The 26,580-nt window shown below is 33.1% G+C and overlaps 3 protein-coding genes across 4 annotated transcripts; 2 read left to right on the top strand and 1 right to left on the bottom strand.

The window, feature by feature from the left end:
- The first annotated feature begins 362 nt into the window (after positions 1 to 362).
- On the top strand, positions 363 to 3,123 carry LOC135839379 (uncharacterized). The gene is made up of 5 exons (XM_065355375.1): positions 363 to 684; positions 747 to 1,695; positions 1,776 to 1,956; positions 2,031 to 2,257; positions 2,343 to 3,123. Exons 1-5 carry the CDS (start codon positions 571 to 573, stop codon positions 2,906 to 2,908), a joined length of 2,037 nt encoding a protein of 678 aa, XP_065211447.1. The 5' UTR covers positions 363 to 570; the 3' UTR covers positions 2,909 to 3,123.
- Positions 3,124 to 3,358: 235 nt separating this feature from the next.
- LOC135839376 (endoribonuclease Dicer-like) lies at positions 3,359 to 17,848 on the top strand. 2 transcript variants are annotated; one of them, XM_065355372.1, is made up of 27 exons: positions 3,359 to 3,514; positions 3,634 to 3,871; positions 3,936 to 4,209; positions 4,286 to 4,467; positions 4,537 to 4,747; positions 4,833 to 4,975; positions 5,045 to 5,234; positions 5,318 to 5,451; positions 5,521 to 5,776; positions 5,870 to 6,027; positions 6,103 to 6,232; positions 6,314 to 6,532; positions 6,605 to 6,778; positions 6,858 to 7,074; positions 7,165 to 7,340; positions 11,799 to 11,977; positions 12,061 to 12,290; positions 12,358 to 12,608; positions 12,702 to 12,797; positions 12,874 to 13,086; positions 13,169 to 13,310; positions 13,404 to 13,618; positions 13,710 to 13,977; positions 14,057 to 14,280; positions 17,122 to 17,290; positions 17,381 to 17,453; positions 17,530 to 17,848. In XM_065355372.1, exons 1-27 carry the CDS (start codon positions 3,505 to 3,507, stop codon positions 17,684 to 17,686), a joined length of 4,929 nt encoding a protein of 1,642 aa, XP_065211444.1. In that variant the 5' UTR covers positions 3,359 to 3,504; the 3' UTR covers positions 17,687 to 17,848. The 2 variants fall into 2 exon arrangements, with proteins under 2 accessions (XP_065211444.1, XP_065211445.1); XM_065355373.1 differs by having other exon boundaries at positions 3,360 to 3,514; positions 7,165 to 7,325.
- Positions 17,849 to 17,919: 71 nt separating this feature from the next.
- LOC135839377 (high mobility group nucleosome-binding domain-containing protein 5-like) lies at positions 17,920 to 19,806 on the bottom strand. The gene has a single exon (XM_065355374.1). It carries the CDS (start codon positions 19,432 to 19,434, stop codon positions 18,370 to 18,372), a length of 1,065 nt encoding a protein of 354 aa, XP_065211446.1. The 5' UTR covers positions 19,435 to 19,806; the 3' UTR covers positions 17,920 to 18,369.
- Between the last annotated feature and the right edge of the window lie 6,774 nt (positions 19,807 to 26,580).

Raw genomic sequence — 26,580 nt, 5'->3', positions numbered from 1 at the left:
ACTTATTATTTTAGTTTAGATGTTTTAAACTTTGATTTTTGAAATGAACCCCTTTTCATTTGGCAATAAAGTGAATTAGTGAATTCGAATTCGGGGGTTTTGATTTTGAACTTTTGAGTTTTGATCCCACACGAAAATTCGGGAAAATTGTTTCTCTATTTATCATTTGGCGTTGTAAAAGACAACCCTGAAATTAAAAGCGCACGAAATTTAAAATTTTATATTTTTAAATTATTTTCGCTAAAAAAAAAGAAAAAAAAAACCGTAACCGAAGTGAATTGGTTACGGCTAGTTACGGGGGATGGTTACGAAAATATCAATAGTTTTGGTTACGGATCCGTTGAAAATATGTATGCTCAGTTTGCTTTTTAGACGTTTCAACTTTCAAAACTCTTATCACTTGAAGCAGAAAGGAAAACACCAATCTAATCTTTCCTAGTATATTGGGTTAAAAACTTCGCTAAAGTTTCAAATTTTGTGAATTTGGTGAAATAAACTGTCTACTAAATGTGATTTAAAACCGAACTATAAAATATTTCATCTGCAGTAAGCCTTTAAAAACTGTAAAACATGCCAAAAGCTCAGAATTCCCCCATTCGTATGTACTTCCTGATTCAAGCCATCGAAAACAACGGAAGTACGCAATCGGAATCAGAATGCAGAGTATGCGGTCTCCGAATGAAAGTAAGTTCATCATCAATTCTGAAACTACTTCAACGCTACTCATGTTGGAAATTCTTTTCTAGGGTAACCATGCATCGAACATGGAGAGACACATTCGTCGATCTCATCCAGGAATATATGAGAAATACCTCGAAATCAAAAGTCAAACTTTCAATCCAGAGAATAAAAATCATAATAAAGAACTCAGTGACAAATTATGCGAGCAGTATTTGACTCAGTTTAGTTTCAACGATATCGCTAAAGAGAAACCGACTAGCGAAATAAAACGTCCTCGACTTTCGCCGACTGGATTCTTGAAAAAAGAAAGCATCATAGATGCTTGTGTCGAATTAGTCACTGTAAATGGAAGACCTTTCTCGTTGATGAATGATTCCGGTTTCAAAATGCTCATAGATCCGCTCATCAATAGAATCTGCCCTTCACTGGTCATAGATGAAAATAGTATCGAAAAATACGTTTTTGAAAGAGCGAATAAAATCAAATCCGGTTTAATTAATAACCTGAGGAATAAGATGATCGCTTTGAAGTTGGACTGCGTTACCCATTGTAATAGATCTTTCTTGGCAATCCACGCTCAAATATATGTGAGAATTGAGTTCAAATTTTACACATTATCAATTTTAGAGATAAATGCCAAAATGGAATCGGCTGAATTAAGTGCAGCTATATGGAATGAACTGAATACGTTTGAAATTTCGAGAAGTCAAATTTATAGTGTGACTATCGATGGAGGTTCGTATTTTAACGAGTTATCAGGATCTAAAAGCGTATCTGTTGATTCGTCACCTTCGCCTTGTACCTCGAAAAATGGAGATAATTCGATAGAAATGCAAATAGAACAAAATAAAGTTCGTAATGCAGATAATTTGGAACCTGAAGTTCAAGTTGTTACAGTTTTTAACGAATTTTACGAAGAAGATAATGATCTTGATACTTACACTAATGATATTATATTAGAAAAATTGCATTTAAATACCGATGAACACGATGAGGATGATTTTGATTCAATTGGTAATTTTATTACTTCATTTATGTCCTTTTTTTTTTTTAAAGCCGAGTTGACTCGATGTTTTTACTTGTGTATTTTACAGATATGAAATGTATCAGCAAAATGCTACAATCAGCCATCACAAGTGCGTTCAAAAATGGATCAGAAATCGTTTCAGTGGTTAAAGAAGTCCACGAAATTGTCAAAAAGCTTCATTCATCGACCAAGTCTTCCAAAAAAAAGTTATCGAAGTATAATTTACCTTCGCCGGATTCAAGCTCAAAGTAAAAATGACTAAATCTCTATAATCTGTGTTCATTCTGGAAAAAAATACATTATTTTTTCATACCTATTTCAGATGGAAACTAATTCACGATAAAATCGAAAAAATACTCGTGATGAAACCAATCTGCATTCAGTTATCTATAGTTGGTGAAAGTTCTCCATTTTGGAATAAATCGGTCCAATTATTACGATCTTTAAAACTTTACAAATCAGTCTCCGAAACTATACAGACTGAGCAACTTACGTTATGTGATGTCTACAAGCTCTGGTTTAACTGTGTATTGGAAATTTCTAAATTAAGTAAGAAATTCAAAGTACCTATGTACTACTCGGTTGTGTTCATTTTAGTCGATTTAATTCTTATTTTTATTTTTTTCCCTAATAGATTCGTCGATAGCTAATGAATTAGCCAGTGAAATGAGGCAAAAACAAGACTCATTATTCGAAAACATCTGTTTCCTGAGCTCAGTTTTTCTAGATCCTCGTTTTAATAACATGGTGTTGAACGAAAATCAAAAACAAAACGCAGTTCAGCATTTGGTTTGGTTGTACAATAAGCTGTCAACTATGTCTTATTTGGAAGACAGTGACTCGGTATCAGAGACCGATGGTGAAGACGAACTTGAAAAGGCGTTCAGAAAACAAGAACATTTTATTAACCCTGCAAAAAGCAGAAGTCAGAGTGACAATATAGAATTAGAATTGAGAAGCTTTTGTGATAACGAACCTAGACTGAAAACTAGCGAAAGTATAGTACAATTTTGGCAAAATAAAAGAAGCCAGTATCCCGAAATATTTAAATTAGCACGTGTATTATTCTCTGTTCCTGCAACTCAGAAGTCTATTTTTGATTTAATTCCTCATGTTAAATATATTCTAGATAGTGGTAAAGTTGATATCAACTCGGAATTGTTTCAAAGTGTTGCTTTAATAAAAACTAATTCGAAATGAAGCTCGAGTATAGTTGGAGTAGGTTTCTGATTTTTTTGTGTACTAATTTTTAAGACATGTGTAAATGTAATTTACCATTTACCATACACTTTTTCATTCTAGGTTTCTAAGTCAGTGAATTATTTTTTATTCAGTTTTTTATTCATGTTAAGTGGTTTATATTTTGTATTTTCAATTTGTAGAAATAGAAAATAAAATTTTGAAGATCTAGAGGAGTAGGTAGTTTGTGGTCTGTGCGTTTCATTCATTTACAGCTTTTGATTCCGAATTCGATGATAAAAATAGAATATTCTCCGAAAATGAGATATCAGAGTATCATTTGACGTGAGCGCGAGTACACTTTACAAAAAGTCGAATAATACGAAATAAAAGATGACAACTTGTTAGAAAAGTGAACAGAACAATCTAATCCTATCTTTCAATTTGCTCAGTTTGCAGTTTAGACGTTCGTATCTTAATCAACAACAAATATTCCTTATCAGTTCCAACGTTTTTCATTTGTAGAAGAAAGAATTTTGTATTTAATTCGTTCTTTTTTCGTGATTAGTAATTTAATTTGTATTGAGATAGTTCTCAAATCTTAGATTAATGCGTATATGAACACAGGTAAACTTTTATTACTCATTATGATCTTCAATTCATGTGATTCAGAAAGTAATTCAGAATGCATGCTTGACCGGCACTTGAAAATCTGGTTTTAATTTCCTCTGCTTGCAATTCACCAGTCGGCGACATGGATGATTTAGCAGAGACCAACGCTAACGAATACCTCTTGAAAGACGTATTGGATAGAATCGCCTCATCTCTGCAGTGTCCACAAGATGACTTCATTCCAAAAGATTACCAATCTGAATTAGCTAATTCGACCAAAACTTCGAACAAAACAGTTTTTCTACCTAGTTACGAAGATAAACTATACGTCAGTTATCTAATTTTGAAATCAAACAGCCTGGAAATTGAAAAGTACGCACATCAGAACGCAAAATCTAATTGTTCGAGTGAATACTAATCACTTATTTGATTTCAGATCCGGAAAACAAATCATATATTTGATCGATTCATCGAAATATCTATCTACAGTTACCGCTTTCTTCACGAAACATTCTCATTATCCAGTTATTGAAATACGATGCGATAAAGTAGCGGATTTATGGAATACTCAAAACGGCCAGCGAATAATCGTCACCACCAGTTCGATCTACTTGAACGCTTTATCAAAATGGAATTCTAAGTTGCAAGATACTTTTATGATTTTTTTCGACGATTGTGCCTTCGCTTATGGTCAAAATTCCATGAAACAAGTAACGTTGACGAATTATGTACCTATCTAATGACATTTATGTTTCGCACTTCTAAAGAGTAATTAATTATTTACAGGTTATGAATTATTTTCAAAATTGTAACGAACAAGACTGGCCTCGAGTTACAGCTTTTACATCTTGTCTCCTTCATCCTCAAATCAAAGCGGACGATAACTGCATGTTTGAGTTCTTGAAAAACCTAGAAATTACTTTCAAATCGACGATTATTTCCTCTCAGTACTGCAACGTCACTAGAAAGTGTGTACTTTTGATCAATTCTCACAGTTTGTGTGTCTTTAAGTTCTAATCGACGAGTCATGTTTTCAGATTATTAACTCGCGTAAATGATGTAAAATTTGTCAAGTATCGTCACCGTAAAGAGAATTTTGAAGAATCTCTGGTTGAAAATTTTCACCTAGATACTCTGATTGGGAAAACAATCGCTCTCATCGATGGATTAAAATTGCCTAACGATTCATCGGTCAATGAACAAACACATTTAAGAGGCTTCGTTTCGAGAATATTTCAAGACATTGTTGTAATGCATTTTTTCCCCCAACGTTATCGCCTCCTCTCAAGTTGTATTCTTGCTGATGACTTTTTTTGATTGTTGATTATTTCAGCGATACATGTACCTATATGGAATGTATCCTGCTTTTATTGTCTCTAATATTCATCGAATCCGATTGGAAAAGAAGAAATTATTATGTGATGACATCACAACTTTCATATTGTCTGCTATAATCAATGATCTATACGTGATTAGGTACGATAATGAGTTTTAATTCGCCATCTTCGATGGAAATATTCTGATTCACTCGTGAATATTTTTCAGGTCGTTAATATGGGATAAAATAATGGAGAATAATACCAAATCAAAAGAAAATGCCGCAACTATTGTGAAAAATACTTCGGAAAAAATCGTAAAATTGCTTTCATTACTGTATAAAATGGACTACAATGGGAATTGCATCGTTTTAGTGAACGATTGTATCACTGCGAGGATAATAACATTGATTTTGCAGGTTTAAAAATTCAATTCGAGCTTTCAATTTTATTTATTTTGGATTCTTTTAAAATACTCGTATTGTTTTTAATAATTTTTCAGAAATTATCGAAATGTGAAACGAAAATGGGTCATATCCTCGCTGATTTTATCATCAGCAGCGAATCTGTTCTTGAGAGTAACGACGATCGAGAGCAATCTTTCTTTAGAAAACAGCTCAATTCGGTCGTTCAAAGGTATCGTCATCTTCGAGTGAATTTTTCACGTTGAAAGTACTAAAATTAATAGAAATTATTCGGTTTCAGGTTCCAAAAAAGTTTGTTAAGCGTTCTCGTAATATCTTGGAAAGCAGATTTCGATTTCAGCGAGTTGAATTCAAATTGGATCGTTTATTTTGATTTGGCTCCTACATTTCAAAAGTATATTTTATCGAGAAGGTTCGCGAACGATACCAGTAATAATAATTATTTCTTCATTGAGGAGACTGGCGATGAAGAGAAATTCAACAGGGATAAACGTTATCTCGGAGAGTTCGTTGATTTGGATTTAAACTTGAAAGAAGTAAGTTGAAAAATTACCATAGTCGAGATACTTTCGATAAAATAAAAATGCGACATTTTAAATTCTAAAAATTGCTTATTGTTTTACTTTCAGTTATTATCAGTGAAAGATTTGAATAACGAGTATCGTTTACGTAAAAGCTTAAAAAAATTCAAAGAATCGAAATCCGAGCTCGAAGATAAATTCCCTCCCCTCATCACCAAACACAACAAACGACTATCTTTTATATCAGCCATCCACGCTGTTAACAAGTAAACAAAAAATTACCTTAATTTATTTTATTGCTTTTACCAGCTCGTATTTGATTTTGTTTGATTTCTGTCAAGGTATTGCAAAAGTTTGCCATGTGATGGGTTTTCATCGCCGGCACCTCGTTGGTCGTTTCAAAAAAAAGATGGAGGTGTTGTTTGTAGAGTACGACTTCCGATTCAATCCGGAATTGAAACCGTTATCGAAGTACGATTACATTTTATTTTCAGTATAAAAAATTCTAATGTAGTCTAGTTTTTCTAATAATGATATATTTTGAAACCGTAGAACCCACCGATTAAAAATGTAAAATTCGTGAAGCAAATAGCAGCCTTAGAAACGGTGAAATATTTGTACAAATGTGGACAAATAAACGACGATTTAGTATCAACCTTTAGTTACATCGACGATCAACTGAATAGTGAAATATTATTTCCGAATTGGATTCACGAAGATGAATCGATTAAGGCTGGTTCAGCCCAATGTTATCGAACTGTTCCGTTAAAAGTAAGAAAATCGGAAACAGATTAGCTTCGTTCTGATTAATTTACTCGTGTATTAATTGATAAATCTTAACAGTTTCCAGAATGGTTAAATCAATGTTGTCCTCGCCCCGATGCTGACACATTCTTACATATTATTCATCTGAAAACCGCTTACGAAGAACCGAATGATTCGAGAAAATCGTATTTCCATAAATTAATGCAATCGGATAAAGAATTCGGTATTTTATCGAGTAAAAAATTACCCCAAGTGTGTACTCATTGCAATTGTACGTTTCGTGCTCTGAAATTATCAATGCTTGTGATAATATTTTCGGATTTTTTCATAGTTGTGCGAATTTCCTGTCTATTCCGACTTGGGCCAAGTTAATGTTACTATCGAAGTGAACGCTAAAATCATGAAACTAACCGGCGAGGAAGTAGATAAATTATTATCTTGTCATAAGTTCATCTATTTGGATGTTTTACAAATCGTCAAAGGATTCTTGATTGGAGATCGTTGCAATGGCGATAATTCCTATTGCATTGTTCCTTTAGAACCTTCGGGTAATTTTTCAAGAAAAAAAATATATTAATGATTCGAATGACTGTAGGCTACATTTGATTGAAAAATTTATATGTATTATCATTTTACAGATAATGGTTCGATGAATATTGCTTGGGATGTAGTGAATAACCTCTCGATCAGAAGCGATATAATTGAGCCCTCCGAAACCGAAAGAGTTAGCACACATTACTCTTCGAATGATTTTTTGGGCAAAGTGGTCACTCCTTGGTACAGAATGTTAACACAACGAGTAATGTTTTCTAGTGTACTGTTTAATTTTTTTTTATAAACTTGTACATAACGTTCCAAAGCTGGCAAAAAAATACTCCAGGAATTGAATTTGGCTGGCATTTTTGGAGTCCTCCCCCCCCCCCCTCAAAAAAATCAGTCGACTTTTGGGTATATTGGTCTGAGAAGAACCGCATTTAGGATTTTTTACAGTTTCACAATTGGAAAGAGGGATGAAATGTAAAGACCCCAATTTTCAAAATCATTCGAGTCTAAAAAATTTTTTCAACAGGTTAGAAATGGGCACTTCCTTCCTTTCCGATTGTAAGTAAGTTCATGAAAATGAGTTGAAATTTCACGATAAATTCAAACATTTCGATGTGAAGGTTTTTTGAGCATTTTTCGAAGAATTTTGAACCCGAAATGGAGTTTATGATTTTCGGGATTCAGAAAAAGTACCATGCAACCTATAAAAATGGGTTGAAATTACGTGAGAAATTCAAATATTTCGACGAAAATGTTTTTCGAGTACTTTTGAAGCATGTTGAGACCAAAATTGGAGGATTGGTTTTATTTCCATCAAAAACCCTCTTTGAAAGTATTTTTGAAAAATTTTGAGCCCAAAATTGAGTAATTGATTTTTGAGATTTTAGAAACCGTGTCATTCGATCTTATCATTAGTTAAAATTTCTATAGAAAATCACAATTTTCCTCTAAAACCTTTCTTGAGCATTTTTGAAGAACTTTGACACCAAAATAAAGTTAAGGCTGTAATTTTCGGTATTTTTCGGGACGTTTTATGTAATCTATCAAAATGGTTTGAAATTTCGCAAAAAATTCAAATATTTCAAAGAAAATCGTTTTTTTGAGCTCGTTTGAAGAATTTTGAGCCTAAAATTGCGGTATTACTTTTGGATTTTTTGAAATTGGCCTCACGCGTCCAATCAAAATAGGTTGAAATTATGCTAAAAAATGAAAAATTTTCATAAAAACTTTTTTCGAGCGATTTTGAAAAATCCAGCTTGAAATTTGGTGGTTGATTTTAGGGAACTAAGTATCAAAGAAAGGATCTACAGTCTATCAAAGTAGCAATGGCGATTTTCACACCGAAGTTAGGCAAGTCAGACTTCCCCTAAAATTTCTTCAAAATTCTGTTCTTCTCTCACGATTTTACTATTTTTTTAAAACTCGAAAAAATTCTCAAATTATCTACAATTTTAAGTTTTTTTTTTGACCCAAAAAATGTTGATTCGAAAACACGAACGTTTTTATCGATAGTACAACAAAATATGTATTGTAAGTTTATTCCTCGGTTTTTGGAAAATTTTTAAATTTCAAAAAAGTCGCTGGAGGCCCTAAAAAGAATTGAACTCACCTGAAGTCGTCTTCAGAGGGTGTTAAAATTGGAATGTAGATTAAATTTCAGCTTTCCATCTCCATTATTTGATGAAATTTTGTGAAAATTTAAAGTTTCAAAAATCTGCTGGAGGCTTCAGGAATTTTTTAAAAAACGCTGGAGGCTCCAAAACGACTTGAAATTTACCTGCAGTACTTCGTAGGGTATTGAAATTAGTTTTTAGAATAAATTTCAGCTTTACAACTCCAATTTGATGGAATTTTGTGAGAATTTCGAATTTCAAAAATCTGCTGGAGGCTCCAGAACTGCTCAAAACGAGTTGAAACCGTTTCCAATCGATTTGGCATGTCGAAAATAGGGTATATCCCAAATTTTAGCTTTCTTGGTCAATTTGGTAAAATTTTGATTTTTTCCCTCATTTTTGGCCAAAATTTGACTTTCAAAAATTCACCAAAAAAAAATCGAAAAACTCACTTCAGCATTTAAAATTTTGACAGGTGCTGAATTTTTGCATGATCTTTCGATCTAGGGGTAACGGCCCAGTTTTTTTTACCCTCTCTAGTTTTTTTTACCCCCCAAGAATTTTTTGAAAAATAAGCCACCAAAGTCATGAATTGATTCGAAAACCATATTAACATGTTTTGTGCGTCTTTTGGAACACATTGCCCTTGAAAAGCTGCATTTTCCATTCAATGTTCATGGTTAAGGAGACTTTGAAAAATGTGATGTGAGTTTTGGTCGATTTTCTTAACAAAATTTTAAGAAAGTGTGTTTTGATTTTAAGGATTGGACGAGCTAATTTTCACTAAAATGAGTTCGCGAGTACATCGTTGAATTCTACACACTCTGGTCTATTAAATGAGCTAGTTATTTTTCATCAAATTTGTTTTCTAAAAATTTTTAGAGGGGGTTAAAGAATAGGGAACGATTCGAGCCCAGTTTTCTATTTTTTTTACCGGGTAAAAAAATAGAAAATCCATATTAAATTTTTGTTCTCTAATTTTTTTACCCCCCTCAATTTTCAGAATTTTTGCTCGTTGGCGACCGTTTAAAGGCGTGATATAAATCTTATTCATTTTTAGGGAAGTATTTTGAATGTACTGCTCTGAACTTTTGTAAATAATATTGTCCAAAAAACACTTGCTACAGTTGATTACATCAATGTAAACAATCAACGAAATACAATGAATAAATGAATGATGCCCCTCTAATGTAGGTTTTCTATGAAAGCAAACAAAACAAAAATGGGTATCAAATTGAAGACCTTGAGTATAGTATTAACATGAAAACAGAAAATTGGAGCAGGAACTTTCACAGCAATTTTTCACCACCTATATCCGCAAAAAATTCCCAAAAAGTAGTTTCTTGTGAAAAACAATGTGTTCATCTGGTGATCCAGGAATTTTAGAGTCCAAAAATACGTGAATTAAATTTTTTTGTTGAAAATTTTCACAAATAACCTTTACAAATTCTTAATTTTATTCTCAATCATGTTTTCAAGCAATGAATACACTAATGATAACGGAAAGGGCACTTTTTGGCATGATTAATTAATAATTTGTTAAGAAACGTTGAATCAGTGTTGTTAACATTGAAAACACAGAAAAAATTGGGGGGTAAAAAAAATAGCGAATGGGGGTAAACGAAATAGCGAACGGGGGTAAAAAAAACTGCGAACTCGTTTTTTTGCAAAAAATTTTTTTTTTGGCGAACCTAATGAAAATAAACGTTTGGCAAACACTAAATCTTGTCAACGAATGTTTGCTGATTTCAATGCACTTTTCAGTTTTTCTCTAGCTTCATTAGGTCAAAAGAAATTTCAAGATATGTCCTTAGGGGGGTAAAAATATAGGGCCGTTACCCCTACCTTTGTAAAATTTGAAAAATTTCGTGCAAGTCCTATGTTGAAACGCAAAATCAGCGATTTCGGCTGACCTGTCAATCAAAATGGCCGCCATTTTGTAAGTAAGGCCAACTTTTTTTTGGGCAAGTTTGCTTTAAAATGTTTCTTAGGATGTCCCCTTTAAGAAAAAATGTGTTTCCGGATGATCGGCGGGGGGGGGGGGTAGTGCAATTACTCCTATTGTCATATGCCGGACTTTTGTGAGACTTCTCGTGTTTTTTTTTTTTTGTAAATAATTTTTTGAATATTACCTACCTACGTAAAAACTAGTGCGAGTACATAAAATGCTTTCGTACCAACTTTTTTAAAAATGAAAATAAGTCAATTTGCGTAATTTTGACCTTTCAAGGGGAGAAATTGTATTTTATGACTATTTTTGTAATTTTCCAAATCGACAATACGAAAAAAAGTCACTCTAATTTTTTTATACGTGTTAATCAGCCATAAAAGGTTGTACATAGTTGGGGTAATTCTTTCCAGAATTTTTGAGCATGGACAGGGACTGCATGGAGAAATATTACTTTTCAACTTTTTCAGTTAATTTTTGGCGCTCAAAACGGTGGCAACACTGATTTCACAATTGAACTGAAAATTGGACTTTGTAAAGTACTCAAAAATCCTTAAAATTATGACCCAACTTCGGACTCAAAATCCTTCAAAAGTGCAAAAAAAATTATTTGACTGAGTTTTTGATTTTTGGCCAAAATTATTAGCACTTTGGTAGGTTGCATGACCTTTTTTTCAAAAACCCAAAGTTCTTGAGAAGTGCTCAAAAAAAGTTTCAATTGAAATTTTTAATTTTTTTGGGAAATTTCAACTTGACATTTTTTCACAAATCACTTCGAAAATTTATCAAAAATGTTCAAAAAACATTTTTATTGAAATATTTGAATTTCTCGCGAAATTTCAAGCCATTTTGACAGGTCGCAAGATCACTTTTGAATTAATTCTACGACAGTTAATTTTGACTCGAAATTGGAGTGGGGTCACTTTGAAATGTTTTTCACGAACTTTGATTCATTCAGCCTGAAACGAAATCCTTTATGCTATTTTTTTGGAGTCTTCGACTTTATGAAGCCTTCGTAACCATTGTGCAAAATTAAGATTTTTACCCCCCCCCCCCTACCCTCTAAAAAAATCACGTCTTTTCTGACATTTTAGATCAATATCTACAAACCAACTGAATTTTTGACCAATATCGTTTATAACTCGTATATTCATTTTCAATTTCACAGTATTACATCGTAACCAAAGTCTGCACGAATCTCCGACCCACTTCCAAATTTCCGTCCGGCGAATACGACACATTCACGGAGTATTATCATGAAAAATACAACTTGGAAGTGAAAAATCCTATCCAACCTTTACTAGAAGCTCGAATCATCACTGATAATCTCAAATGCATTCGTCCAAGGTACTCATTCAAACGTATTTGATTTCAACTTATCAACGTGAAATACACCGGATTCATTTTTTAATCCTTTTGTTGTATTTCAGAGCTCAAAATCCTGGCATAAAGAAGAAAAAAGGCGAAAAAGAGCCCGATCTTCCGGTAATTTTACTGCCAGAATTCTGTATACGGCAATCATTTCCCGCTGTTTATTGGTACAAAGCTGTTCTGTTGCTCGGAATTACTCATCGTTTACATTACATCTTATTGGCCGAACAACTAAGACGCAAGGTGGCTTCTGAAATGGAAGCCATAGCTGATTCGTCGATTGAAAGCGGTAATGCTGTAGTATTTTGCTTTTTTTCTACGATAAAAACTTCGCTACAGATATCTGTACGTTTCAGATGAGAAAGATGTCATGATAGTTGACGAATCATTCGTGAAAGAATGCGAAGAAGGAGCCAAACCGGTGGTGCCCATATTATCAATACTGAAACAAGTCAAATATGTGAGAAATGTTCGCCGGTATCCTTGGGCCGATGAACAACTACCGATCGATATAGATCGACAAATAGATACGGTTTCTATGATCGAAGTCATGTCTTATTGCGATTTTATTCGTGGTCAGACTGGAGAACATCCTGATATGTTCGCTGTAAGTTTCTTATTTTTTTCAATTACTCGTTGGAATAGATATTTTATTATTTTGTCACTGGATTTTTAATTCGATGTGTTTATTTGTTCGAAGCTTTTCGCGCCCAGTGTTGCGGAGTTCCCAAAACTGAAATTCATCGATGCTCGAAAACCATTGAATCCGGGTCCGAAACAAACCGATATTGTTCAGGTTTGTTTCAAATTATACCTACTCGTACTTGAATGAAAATCTTTCACATTGAATTACGATTTGTTTCTCTCTGTAGACGTTCACCGGTGTAAATTGCGATGATATATTCAACTTGGAAAGATTAAAAATGATGGGTAAATCGTTCGTAAACTTTGCCGTTTCGTTATGGCTCTATAAGTCGAATCCAGATTGGAATGTTACTCAGTTACGTCAACTAAAGCAGAAAATATTAAGCCGGCGTAATTTTTACTACTGCGGAGCTAAACTAGAGCTTGGATCTTATATTAAAGTATTGGTCGAATTTTCAATTCAACTCTAAATGTTTTCAGTGTTACGAAATACTAGACGATTAATCTGTATCGTTATTTCAGCTACACGACTTCTCCGAGAATAACGACTGGTTCTTGAGTGGTTTTTGCGTACCGGATGTATTGATTAATATCTTGAAAAATTACGTTATTCCTCCCGAAGCTATTTTCAATTTGGAAATTCCTCGAGATGAGCAACACTCGGGTATTACATTATTATTTTTTTTATCGTTAAATTTGATACGAACTTTTGTTTCGATCACATTACTGTATCGATTTGTTCTGAATTTGAAAACAGGTGAAATTAGCGCCGAAACTAGAGATAAAATGCAGAATAAAATGATCGAATATTACGATAAAACTTCGACGAAGAATACCGAAAGTACGTTGAACAAGACGCCCATTTCTGATAACGGCGATCACAATCACGCGTTTATTTATTTCAAAAAGCACAGCGTTCCCGATAAAGCTGTAGCTAGCGCTTTGAAATCGTTGATTGGAGTTTACTTAACGGTGAGATTATTAATTAGTTGTCCAATTGTTATTTTAATAAAATAACTTCCATATTTCGCGATTAAATCAACGATGATTACCTACGTTTCAGAATACCGGAGTCGAATCAACGTTCAAATTTCTGCAATATATCGGCGTATTACCTAAAGAATCCCATCCAGACGCTTCATACCCATCAAAAGACTCTCCTCCGAATGAAAATCATTCGTATTTCGATGAAGATAATTTAAAAGAAACTCTCGGATACGAATTCAAGAATAAGAGATTACTCACAGAAGCCATTACTCATCATTCGTATTTTAGCGAAACTTCAACCATCTGTAATCACAAACTGGCTTTCTTAGGAGATTCTATTTTAGGTGAAATTTTAGATTAAGTTACCAGTAGCGTGAGATATTCTTAAGAATTGTAATTTGATTGATTTTATTTCGCTTGTAGATTTACTCTTAACCGGATACGTTCACGAATACGGTCAAGATAGAAAGATCAGCGAAGTTCGCGAAATACGAGTTTCCCTCATGAATGATGTAGTATTTGCTATCGTTGCTGTGAGAATCGGTCTGCATAAGGTTCTGTTCTACGATTCGGTCAGATTGATGAAGAAAATCGATCAATTTGTTCAAGAAGAAAATAGAGTGAATTGTCAAGTCAGTTATGACGAAGTAAGCATGTTTCTGGAAATTAGTTTTATAAAAACGTTCTTGTTATTTGTGCTAGATTTTTAGGTTTGAAGACAAATTCGAACTCTTTCAAGATTTGTGTGAAAAAGTTGCAGTTTTTTTCAGTTTCTAAAATTGCGAAAAAGTTTTGTTTTTGTGGTCAAAATTTTCAAAAAGTGTTTCTTTTTTCCAAAATTACCAAATCAATTTTCCTTTTTACAAAACTGCCAAAAATCTTGATTATTTTCCAAAAATTGTTAGTTTTCTATTTTTTGAAAAAATTTTCTTTCGTGTTTTTAATATGAAATTCTAAAAAAAGAAAGAAACTAGCCCAAATCGCTAAAAATTGATAAGAAGTTCTACAGTTTTTATTTATTTAAAAAAAATTTTTTTTTGTTGAAATTGTGAAAAAAAAGTCGAAAGGACCGATATTTTAAAAAAAAATTACGTACATTCTGATCCTCTGACTCCGACCACCTCCCCCCCCCCTCCCATAAGACAACATAATTCAGTCTCGAAGGTGAAATTTGATTTTTGAAGAATTTTAAAAAATTCAAATTGGACTTATTTTCAATGAAAAAAAAATCAAAATTTGACCAAGTTGAGCTAAAAGGCTGAAATTTAGTTTTTACCTTATTTTTGACCTCCCGAGTCGATTGATGGTGGTTTCAAGCCACTCTGAAGCCTTTAGCTTTTTTTCAGATTCTCCAATTTTTGAAAAAATTTGAAATATTATGAGGTGAAAATAAAATTCAGCGGGTATAAACTCGGATTTGTTTTCTTTTTGATGTTTTAGATCGATTAATGATCGTATTTTCAAAATTTTTTGGTCCTGTTCGACTTGAAATCCAAGGTTTTTTTTTAATCTTGAAAAATTTGTCTTTTGCGATCACGTAAAGTAAAAACTGAAAAACCCTGAAATTTTTGTTTTTGCCCTATTTTCATCATTCTGAGTCGTAAATTTGATTTTTTTTAAGGGCTGAATTTCATTTTGACCCTATTTATAACATTTTTTTGGAAAATTAGAGAATTTGAAAATTTTTTGAAGGCTCCTGAACACCTCGAAACCATCAATAATCCACTCGAAAGGTCGAAAATAGAGCATAAACTAAATTCAAGATTTTTTTATTGACTCGTTCTTCGCAAGCCGTGAAATTTTCTGTGTTTCAAAAAAAAAAATCACTGGAAAAAATTTTGGGATTTTAATCAATACGGACGAATTTTGAAAACTAGTGCCTAAATCGATCGAAACGATCACAAAGACGATAAATTCCACTTCATACGCACTTAATTTCATTTTTACTCTATTTTTGGAATTTTTTTTCAAAAATTGGAAAATTGAAAAATCCGGCGGGGCTCCAGAACAGCTCGAAATCATCAGAAATCGACTTGGAAAATTGAAAATGAGTTACAAAACCAATTTCAGCTTTTTTCATTCACTCGTTTGCAAACCGTAAATTTTTTTTCTTAAAAAAAAAAAAAAAAAAATTAACGAAAAGTAAGATTTTTTCATGGTTTGGTTAAAAGCAAAATTGTTTTGGTGGTATTGACAAAAATAGAAAAACTTGATCACAATTTCAACAACAAAAAAAATAAAAATAAATAAGAACAGTAAAACGTTCTATTAAGTTTGTGCTATATAGTTTTTTTTTTTTTTTGGAATTTCATATTAAAAACATGAAAGGAAAATTTTTCAAAAAATAGAAAACTTATGGCAATTTTTTGGGAAAGAAGCAAGCTTTTTTTGGCAGTTTTGTAAAGAGAAAAATTTATTTGGTGATTCTGGGGGAAAAAAGACTTTTTGACAATTTTTGAAAATTTTTGAAAATTTTGACCAAAAAAAACAAAATTTTTTCACAATTTTAGCTACCAAAAAAACTACAACTTTTTCACTATTTTTAGTAATTTCTGCGGGAAATCAAATTTTTTTGGAAAGCAAAACTTTTACAAATTAATTCAACTTAATAAGAAGTTGAAAAAGGAGTTTTTTCAAAAAATGAAGAATTTCCCATTCGTAAAATTTATATTTATTTTTGTCAAAAAATTTTTATAACAAAATGAGTTGAAGTTTGTCTTTTTCCCTATGGGTTCCGGAATTTTCGAATAATTCTGTCATTAAATAAAAATCAAGTGAGAAATGAAAACTCAATTTTTCAGAATTTATCATTTTTTTAAACGTCAAAAGTCGAAATTATCAAATATAATAGCAAAAAATACAATATTTCGTTAATGAAAACTAATTGATTATTTCCATTGTTTGATGTACCTATTTTCTTGATTATTTTTTTTGTTCCTTTTAAAAATTATAATTTTTTAAGCTTTTTTTTGGGAATTTTGTGAAAATGAATTGGGGTTTTCAATTTTTAAAATGTCCTTCCAAAATTTTCTTCCAAGGATCTTCCTCTTAGTTTTCAGATTTTGTTCGACAGCCTGTTTTTGGATTTTTGACGAATTTTTGAAAATTTAAAAAATAAAAAAAAAACTCTTTCAAGGGCGATTTTTAATTTTTTTTTGAAATAATAGATATGAATTTTTTCGAGCAAAGTGAACCAAGAAATTCCGATAAATCAACGACTGGTAGTTTCAGGCCATTTTGAATTTTTCCAAAAAATTTCAAATTGCTCTGGGGTCAAAAATTAATTTTACATCCTACTCCTTTGGTTATAATGCTCATAGGGCATTCTCTTGATCGTTTTAGGTGGTTATTGATGTGAATTTTTGACCGAATTTGTACTCTCGTAAATAAGAGCTCTCACGAAAAAAAAAAAAAAAAAAAAAAGTAAGAACAAAAAATTTCCTTTTTTTGATAATCTATTCTATGAAATTATATTTAATGTGTTTCAGTTACTTTTCTTAATCGAAGAAACAAACAACGCTGTGATCGACTCCGTAGATGTTCCCAGAGCGTTGACTGATGTCTTCAAAAGCATCGTAGCTGCGATTTATTTAGACACCAATGGCGATCTAAAAACTGTTTGGAACGTTGTACATCGTGTATTGAAAAAAGAAATAGGTTGGACATTTATTATTATTATTACTTACTCGTAAATAAAATTTCCAAAGTATAAAGCTTACCTATTTACGTACATTTTTCATTTCACAGATAAGTTTAACGATATGCCACCTCGAGATCCGATCAAGTTACTAGAAGAAACAGATTTGAAATTTTCATTCGAGTGAGTCAATTTCTCTCAATTCGCTGCAAATTTTAGTCGTCATTTCTCATAACTCCGGTTTTTTTTCTCGTTCTAGCCCTACTACCTACGGAAATTTAATAATCGTACCTCTGCAAATCGAAATAGATCATGGTAAAAAAATTTTCTTCGGGACTGGATCATCGAAAAATCAAGCTAAGAGAATCGCAGCCAAAACAGCGATCAAAGAAATGGCTCGAGAATTCGTGGTATGATTTTATTCTCGTGTTTGTTTTTATAAGATACTATGTATTTTCGAGTTACCTAATTTTTATCCAAAAAATATTTCTGTTTGCTCATTTTTCGCTCATTGTTTTTAAGCTCGAGCTTTATTTCGTGTTGTAGAAATGAAATTTTATTATATTTTTATTTTTTAACAGTGTTTTTCTTCCCTCATCCACTTTCATTCGAGAAGACGAATCGTAATTCGTTGAAAAATGCGAGCAAATAATTTGAAAACGTTGAAAAAAATGAATTTATTTCCAAAAAAAAAAATTGAAACGAATGCGTATAGAAATAGAAACAATTAGTTCATTCGATTTGATGAAAACAGACTAATTTAAAAAAATGCAAATACATACAAAAATAATAATAAATAATAAGTTGAATAAATAAATTAAATTATAAGGAACCACGAGGTTGTTTACCTCTTCAGCGATTCGAATTTCAAACAGCGATGAAAAATCCTCCCTCCAAAAAAAAAAAAGTAAACAAACTCGAATTTCAAACAAAATTTCTTCATCATTAATTAAGATTTTTTTTCACTAATTTTTTATTCACCAGTCAATTCCAGACAAGAATTTACGAACCACGCGTGAAAAATAATAAAACGTAAAATATCGAAATCTGATAAAACTGAGATAATTCCATTCGCTCGAACCTTATCGTTGGCAGTTTTTCAAAAAAGATCAAGCTCAGCATCGACAGATCCGCCTTCTTCTTCGTGACCGTATTTTTTACCTTCTTTAGACCCTTGTTTTTTACCAAACTTGGATTCCTCATCGAGATGTGCTTCTTCGCCGGCTTCTTTCTTATGCCCGGACGCTTCTTTGTACTTATGTCCTTGATCCTGAGCGCCTTTCTTTTCAGCTTGGGCTTCGTGATATCCCGAATCGAGATGGTTGGTTTTGGCCGAAGCACCTTTCTCTTTATGGTGTTTTTCTTGCTCTTTGGCATGTTCTTCTTGTTCTTTATCCGAATGAACTTCGTCGTAGAACACTTCGTCTTTTTTATACTCGTCTTTGTGGTGAACTTTATGGAAACCTTTTTTCTTATGTCCTTTTTTATGACCTCCTTTTTTCGTGATAGAGACTTCTTTCTCGCCTTGGTTACTTTTGTATTCTTCGCCGAATTGTTTCTCTTGTTCTAGATGTCCTTTTTTTTCACCTTCTTTCTCACTGATGACGGCTTTCTTCTCTTCTTTACCGTGTTTTTCGTCTTCGGCTTTGTCGTACGCTTGTTCCTTCTTGTATCCTTGTTGAGCTTTTTCGCCGGCTTCGGAATTATGAGCTTCTTTGTACTTTTTACCTTCTTCTTTGCCGAAATGTTTTTCTTTATCGAAGCCTTCTTCGAAACCCTCGTCGAGACCACTCAAACGACTCCCGGATTGTTTCAAATCGCCATTATAAGTGGGTTTTTTCACCGATGAAGATCGAGCCAAAGGTTTCGATTTTGATTTCAGTTTCGAATTGGATTTCGATTTCGACTCGGAGTCATCGAATTTGATTTTTTTTCGTCGTTCGGATTTATGTTGAACGTGATTCGGTACATTCGAACTACCAGAACCTGCGGTCTCGATGATGCTATAGCTGCTGTGTTCTGCCTGATTTCGAGGATCCATATCTGAGAATTTTATCATATTGCTGCTGCCATCCGGCTTACCGGGTTTATCGTTGAATCGTACTAGCGCGCAATTCACATCGTAAAAAAACATAGTCGATAAAATCGCGCAATAAAATATCATTTTCTTGTTCCGAAATGCGTATTAAAACTCAAAATGACACCACAAATCGCGAACCCGGACGTTAAACTGTTCACGGTTCAGAAAGCGGATTTGTATTTATATAATTGTCGATGCACCGTGTACTGCTACCATCTCCCTGTTTCCACGATCGAGTAGAAAAACGGACGGATAGATTAACGTATCTCGATTACCGCTGATTGGCCGTATAATCGAACTGTTAATTAGGTATTTAGCACATGGTCGCTTTTCCTCCTCTAACCAACCGTGTAAACGCGAAGAGCTCCTGATGGCGTTACAGTCAAATGGCGATCAAAGGAAGTTCAATGCGTTGAGAAAATCATCGGCGATGGGGACTTCCTCGCTTGGAAAAGACCATATCTCATGAAGTCATGATGTTGGGTACTTGAAATTGAAAGATGGGATTTTTGTTCCCTTCGTGTAGATGCAAAGTTACCTAAAGATATTTATATGGCCTTTTATGGAGCCTCCCAAAGTTGCTGAATGTCCATTAGGGTGGCCCTTATTTTTCGAAATTGGGATTTTCCCCCTTTCCAACCCCCAAAGTGGTGACCTCTGGTGATAAAATATTTCAAAAATTTGAAAAAATACAAAGTCTCAGTAATATTTTAATTTCAAGTTCTATCATCTATAAAAGGTTCCTCTCGACCAAAATGAACACTCACGACGATCTTAGCCCACTTCCTTGAAAAACTAAGCTGACCCCCTAGAATAGCTAAAAGAAGAATATTTCGAAGTAAAATATGCGAAATGGCCCTATTCCCAGATTTGGAAAACTATAATGGATTATTGTTGGGTACCTCCTAAAAAAATTTTTGAGCGGAATTTCCGCCCCTCAAGCCACCTTCCTGGGACAGTAAAAATCTAACATTCTCAAAATTGTCAAAGAAGCGCAGCTTTTGGCCATATTGTCGAAAAATACATTTTCTTCTGACGTCATGAAAAAAGTCCTAATATTTTTTGTAAAAATCAACAAAAAAAACCCTGCTGTTGGGGAAAATTTCAAAAATTCCTATTTTTGCCAAAATGTGGCCAAAAAAGCACCTGTTTTTTGACAAAATGTTCGAAAAATCTTATCGCCAAACTAATAGTCAAAAAGTATCATTTTTGCCAAAATTGTACAGAAATTGTACAGAAATTTCTTTCTGAAAAAAATTATTTAAAAAATTCCAAATTTTGTGAAAATTGCCAAAAAAAATCCTGTTTTTTTCCAAAATTCAAAAATTGTCCAAAAATGCCTTTCTTTGACGTTATCAAAAAAGTCGTAAAATTTTTTGCAGAAATGACCAAAAAACCTTGTTAGTAGCCAAAATTTGGCCAAAAAAACACCTGTTTCTTGCCAAGATGTTCAAAAAATCTTATTGCCAGAATAATAGTCAAAAAAGTCTCACTTTTGCCAAAATTGTACAGAAATTGTACAGAAGTTTCTGTTTAAAAAAAAAAATAATTATCTAAGAAATTCCAACTTCAAAATTGCCAAAAAAGTTTTGTTTTTTGACAAAATTGTCAAAAAATACCTTTTTTTGACGTTATCAAAAAAAAGTCCTGCTATTTCTTGCTGAAAGATAAAAAAATTTTGTTAGTAGCCAAAATTTCGAAAATTCCTATTTTTTCCAGAATTAATAGGAGCAATTGCACCCCCCCCCCAATCCTCCGGGACAACTTTTTTCTTAAATGGGACATCCTAAGGAACATTTTAAAGCAAACTTGCCAAAAAAAAGTTGGCCTTACTTACAAAATGGTGGCCATTTTGATTGACAGGTCAGCCGAAATCGCAGATTTTGCGTTTCAACATAGGACTTGAACGCAATTTTTCAAACTTTACAAAGATAGATCGAAAGATCATGCAAAAATTCATCACCTGTCAAAATGTCAAGTGCTAAAGTGCGTTTTTCGATTTTTGGTGAATTTTTAAAAATCGAATTTACGCCAAAAATGAGGGGAAAAATCAAAATTTCACCAAATTGACCAAGAAAGCTGAAATTTGGGATATACCCTATTTTCGACATGCCAAATCGATTGAAAACGGTTTCAACCCGTTTTGAGCAGTTCTGGAGGCTCCAGCAGATTTTTGAAACTCGAAAATCCCACAAAATTCCATCAAATTGGAGTTGTAAAGCTAAAATTTATTCTAAAAACTAATTTCAATACGCTACGAAGTACTGCAGGTGAATTTCAAGTCGTTTTGGATCCTCCAGCAACTTTTTGAGAATTCCTGAAGCCTCCAGCAGATTTTCGAAACTTTAAATTTTCACAAAATTGTATTAAAATAGAGAAGGAAAGCTGAAATTTACTCTACACTCCAATTTTAACACCCCTGAAAACGACTTCTGGTGGATTTCAAGTCATTTTAGAGCCTCCAACGACTTTTTTAAACATTACTGGAGCCTCCAGTAGATTTTTGAAACTTGAAATTTCCCCAAAATTTTATCAAACCAAGCTGGAGAGTCGAAATTCATTGTGCAAACTAATTTTAATACGCTATGAAGTTGACTGCTGGTGAATTTCAAATCGTTTTGGAGCCTCCAGCAACTTTTTGAAAGGTTGTATGACTTTTTTTGGAAAATTGAAATTTCCTAAAAGTAGCTGGAAGCTTCAAAACCATTTGAAACCACCATGTAGTCTGCGAAGTAAATTTAAGCTTGCCAACTCCATTTGATAACTTAATGTTGGGGAAATTGCAAGTTCCAAAAATCTACTGGAGGCTACAGTAATTTTTGAAAAAATCGCTGGAGGCCCTAAAATTACTTGAACCCACCTGAAGTCGTTTTCAGAGGGTGTTAAAATTGGAGTGTAGAGTAAATTTCAGCTTTCCATCTCCATTTGATGAAATTTTGTAAAAATTTAAAGTTTAAAAAATCTGTTGGAGGCTCCAGAACTGCTCAAAACGGGTTGAAACCGTTTCCAATCGATTTGGCATGTCGAAAATAGGGTATATCCCAAATTTCAGCTTTCTTGGTCAATTTGGTGAAATTTTGATTTTTCCCCTCATTTTTGACGTAAATTCGATTTTTAAAAATTCACCAAAAATCGAAAAACGCACTTTAGCACTTGAAATTTTGACAGGTGATGAATTTTTGCATGATCTTTCGATATACCTTTGTAAAGTTTGAAAAAGTTCGTGCAAGTCCTATGTTAAAACGCAAAATCTGCGATTTCGGCTGACCTGTTAATCAAAATGGCCGCCATTTTGTAAGTAAGGCCAACTTTTTTTTGGCAAGTTTGCTTTAAAATGTTCCTTAGGATGTCCCTCTTAAGAAAAAAGTTGTCCCGGTGGATCGGCGGGGGGGGCGCAATTGCTCCTATTGTCATATGCCGGACTATAAGGAGTCTTTGTTATGTTTTTTTAGCCGAAATTGTCTGTCAAGTTCTGTTTTTGCTTAAATTGTCAAAAAATCTCGTTTATGTCAAAATTGTAAAGAAGTTGTGAGGTGTACAGATGGAATGGCCCAACTGCTTAAGCATTTATTTATGTAATTATTCCCATAGGTTGGATTACGCAACGTATTCTCCACCTATTTCAATTATAACTACCCCTATCCTATACTGAAAGTATGGTAACGTGGGAGAATCGTATAAGCGCGATGTACATACGTTGGTACCTACCAAGTACATTGTGAAAGCCAAGCTCTTCACTTAGCATTGGAATCTCGAGCTCTCTGGAGCTAAGTCAAAATGTTGATGTGTTAACTCTATTTCAGCACAATAGATGTACATATAAACGCATAGGCATCTGCCTATGCCTGTCCTTTACTGTTTGTACCACTTTTAGCGGTTGGTTTCCTTTTGAATTATTCAATCATACCATCGGACAGTACCCTATCTGTGATCAACATATCCAAATTTTAGCTTCCTAGGTCATCCCCACTCCTTTTAAGATGGAAAAACCCGAAAATAGGGGCAAAATAAGGGGATTTTTAGCTTAATTCCGCTTTAAATGGGGTGGGGATGACCTAGGAAGCTGAAATTTGGATATGTTGATCACAGATAGGGTACTGTCCGATGGTATGATTTTGGACCCTTTTCATCCATTTGGGGTCATGTTATGCCCCTCCAAAAAAGTGACCTTTCTGTAATTTTCAACGTTGACCCTCTCCACTCCAGAGGTCAACTCTAGCTCCCAAAAGAATCCCATTCCCCAAGTTTGACTTCATTTTATCAATTAGAACAGGTTACAAGTCTCAAATCATAAAATGTAAAATTATTGAAATCACGTCACTTTGAGGGGTTGTAGCGCCACCCCCTTGAGGCTAGAGAGTTGGTCGATAGCTCATTTGATAGGTATTGGGGAGGAGATGAAATGATCGCTGGGCTCATTTTACTCAAAATTCAATATTTCAGCAGTTCTTGATGAAAAACTGATTTTGGGGGGCTTTGATCCCCTGGGGGGGGGGGGGGTCAGCTCGTGGGGTAGGGGCGGGGACTTTAAGTATGTTATTGTTCAGCACACCACCCTAGATAATATTCACCAAAAAAACCTTTGTTTGCAATTATGTTTGGGTTTGCCCGGTTTGCCCATTTTTTTCTGCTATTTGCCTGGGCTAATACAAAGTTGTAGGTTTAGAAGAGGAAGAATCGCAAGAAACTGGTGGAAATTATCGAAACTAGAAATTGAACATTATACAGGTAAGATATAAAATTCAAATTTCTACATTAGATTTAAGTTAGAATAGTATAATTAGAAAAATAGGAAGTTAATTGCACTTTTTGCAGTATTATTTTCAGTTTTATTTCACTAATTTTTTAGAAATTTAGAAAAATTTAGAGTTCTAGTTTATTTTTTAATCTTTTAATTTTAATAAAATTTTCTTTAATTATAACTCAAACTGATACGATTACACCCCCCCCCCCCCCCCCATAAAACTGTAAAAATATTGCAAAAAGTATCCAAATAACCAAACTAACAAATAAAACCTAGCCATCGTATACACAGATGCTCCAAAAACAAATTTTTTGTCATTACACTCTTTTCAAACCTGCCTAAATTTTTAATCAATATAATTTTTCATCACAATCACCCTATTTTTTATAAGAATGACAATTAAAACATCCAAAATTTTTGTTCTGATTCAAAATACCTACCCAATTTTTTTTACAAAGACCTTCAATATGCTCCAATAAATCACGAATACTTTTTATGTATTTCAAACTTCTTCAAAATTTCAATAATCAATTAAAATATGTAGTCAATTTGTACTTCGTAGCATAAAAATCAGTGTTGTAATTCCTCAATGTCCATCATAGTAGCCCTATCATTCATAAAAAGTCAACATTTTTTCCAAAAATCAAATTTACCTTTCAAAGTGAACATCTTTTCAAAAATTTATCACTTGTGTTGTAACTAAACAAATCCCCTCAAACAGATGTCCCATTTCTTCAATAAGTACAACACAAAATTCTCAAAAAATACCCTAATCCTTTCAAAATTCCTTTTTGAGAAATCCAAAAAACCTTGTCATCCTATTAAAATTCCAAAATAACTTCAAGAATACCTCAAAATACAGTTTTCTGTTCCTCTTTTTGTCATAATACTCAAAAAATTGTCCACAAATGACCCCCCCCCTAGTATCAAAAAATTTATTATGACGAATCCCAATAACTCCTTCGTAAAAACCAAAATCCCAATAAATTGAAAATGAAAATAACCAAATCTTTCAAACCAAAAAAACCATCATCAGTGTTATCAGCTTGCAAATCCTTTTATGACAATTATGACACTGATACCTTACAATTTTCTTTTGGAAACTTCAACATCTACAAATTTTGAATTAAACAACTATAACCAGTGTTGCAAACTTCAAAAACTCTTCAACAGATGCCCTATTTTGCAACACTGGTACTTTAAACTTTTTTTTTTGAAAAAACTCAACTCTAGGACCCAACAATAGTGAAATAAATTGTTCTACGAATACTAAAATAAGTGAAAAACTATTTCACAAAAACTTTCGATCCTGTATTAAAAAACCATTCACATTTGCCCTCAGAACTAAATGAAAGTTCAAATTTTCCATTCCAATGTTGAATTTCTGTCAAATTTGTCAAACTACAAAATTCGTTAACTGCATAAGTAGGTACAGCAATTAGAACTCATTTTATTTTGGCTTCAATTCAACTAATTAAAATACACTAGTGTACAATTTTTAAATTCACTGTACAATAATGCAGCTCAACATTTCACACCTTTTTTTGTCACTCTTTCAAAGAATACACACCCTACCTTTCAATAAAATAACTCGTAACAATAACAAACCACTTAACCTACCTCAACAATAACTAACTAAACCAACCAACAAAAAGGGAACGTGACAAAACTAACAAACAGCTGGATATCTTTAGTCATTCATAATACATATACCTATGTGTATTATGAATGAAATTCTTACCCTCTTTCATTCAACAGCTTGTGTACTACAACACCTATACAGTATACACATTAGTCTTGCTCAAGTACACCTAACAACTGGTTTCATCAATAGTATCATACACTAACCCCCGCATCGCAATAATCAAACGTTCAATGACCATTAGATAAATTAATACCAGTCAATAGTCTAATTAATCTCTTTTGATATCTTTTTTCAGTCTGCTTTATTTTTATTCATTTTTTATTTTTCACCCCTTTGAAAACCAGAATGCAAATAGGTAGGTACATACATACTGACGATCGATGAATTCAAAATTCAAAGGGCCACCTGTACCACAAACAGTTAAACTACAGTCAAGAGTTGAACTCACATTCAGTTTAACTCGTCAAAAACAATGAGAAAAAATAGCCATCTGAAATTGAAAGCAATGCATAGGAGGTAAAAAACTTTCACAGCTAGATGACTCTCAACATAATGTAAACTTTCAACTTTCATTTTTATACTAAAAACCAATTCTTTTCGAGTCATTTTTTTCTAAAAATTATACTAAGCCCATAACAGACATTTTTTCACTTTCATATTAAATTGATTCGATGAAATATTTCATTTTTTCACCTGTAAAGAAAAATTTTCAATACACAAAATCATTTACCTAAGTACAGTTTTCATCGAATATTTATTTTCAAAACAGACTAATACAAATGCCCTATCAGTTTTCATTTTTTTTGTACAAAATTTTCTTCAAATTCTCCGATTCGAACGT

Source organism: Planococcus citri, chromosome 3 (genome assembly GCF_950023065.1).
Source record: "Planococcus citri chromosome 3, ihPlaCitr1.1, whole genome shotgun sequence".
NCBI lineage: Eukaryota > Metazoa > Arthropoda > Insecta > Hemiptera > Pseudococcidae > Planococcus > Planococcus citri.
The sequence above is the reverse complement of the archived record's forward strand: the minus strand, read 5'-3'. Positions and strand labels throughout refer to the sequence as shown.

Excerpts from the sequence above, each read along its gene's own strand:
- LOC135839379 (XM_065355375.1), top strand. The coding sequence starts at position 571 with ATGCCAAAAGCTCAGAATTCCCCCATTCGTATGTACTTCCTGATTCAA. Across the intron at positions 685-746 it reads TATGCGGTCTCCGAATGAAA|GGTAACCATGCATCGAACAT; the intron begins GTAAGTTCATCA and ends ATTCTTTTCTAG. Across the intron at positions 2,258-2,342 it reads ATTGGAAATTTCTAAATTAA|ATTCGTCGATAGCTAATGAA; the intron begins GTAAGAAATTCA and ends TTTCCCTAATAG.
- LOC135839376 (XM_065355372.1), top strand. Across the intron at positions 5,452-5,520 it reads CTCAATTCGGTCGTTCAAAG|GTTCCAAAAAAGTTTGTTAA; the intron begins GTATCGTCATCT and ends ATTCGGTTTCAG. Across the intron at positions 13,978-14,056 it reads CTTAGGAGATTCTATTTTAG|ATTTACTCTTAACCGGATAC; the intron begins GTGAAATTTTAG and ends TTTCGCTTGTAG.
- LOC135839377 (XM_065355374.1), bottom strand. The coding sequence starts at position 19,434 with ATGATATTTTATTGCGCGATTTTATCGACTATGTTTTTTTACGATGTG.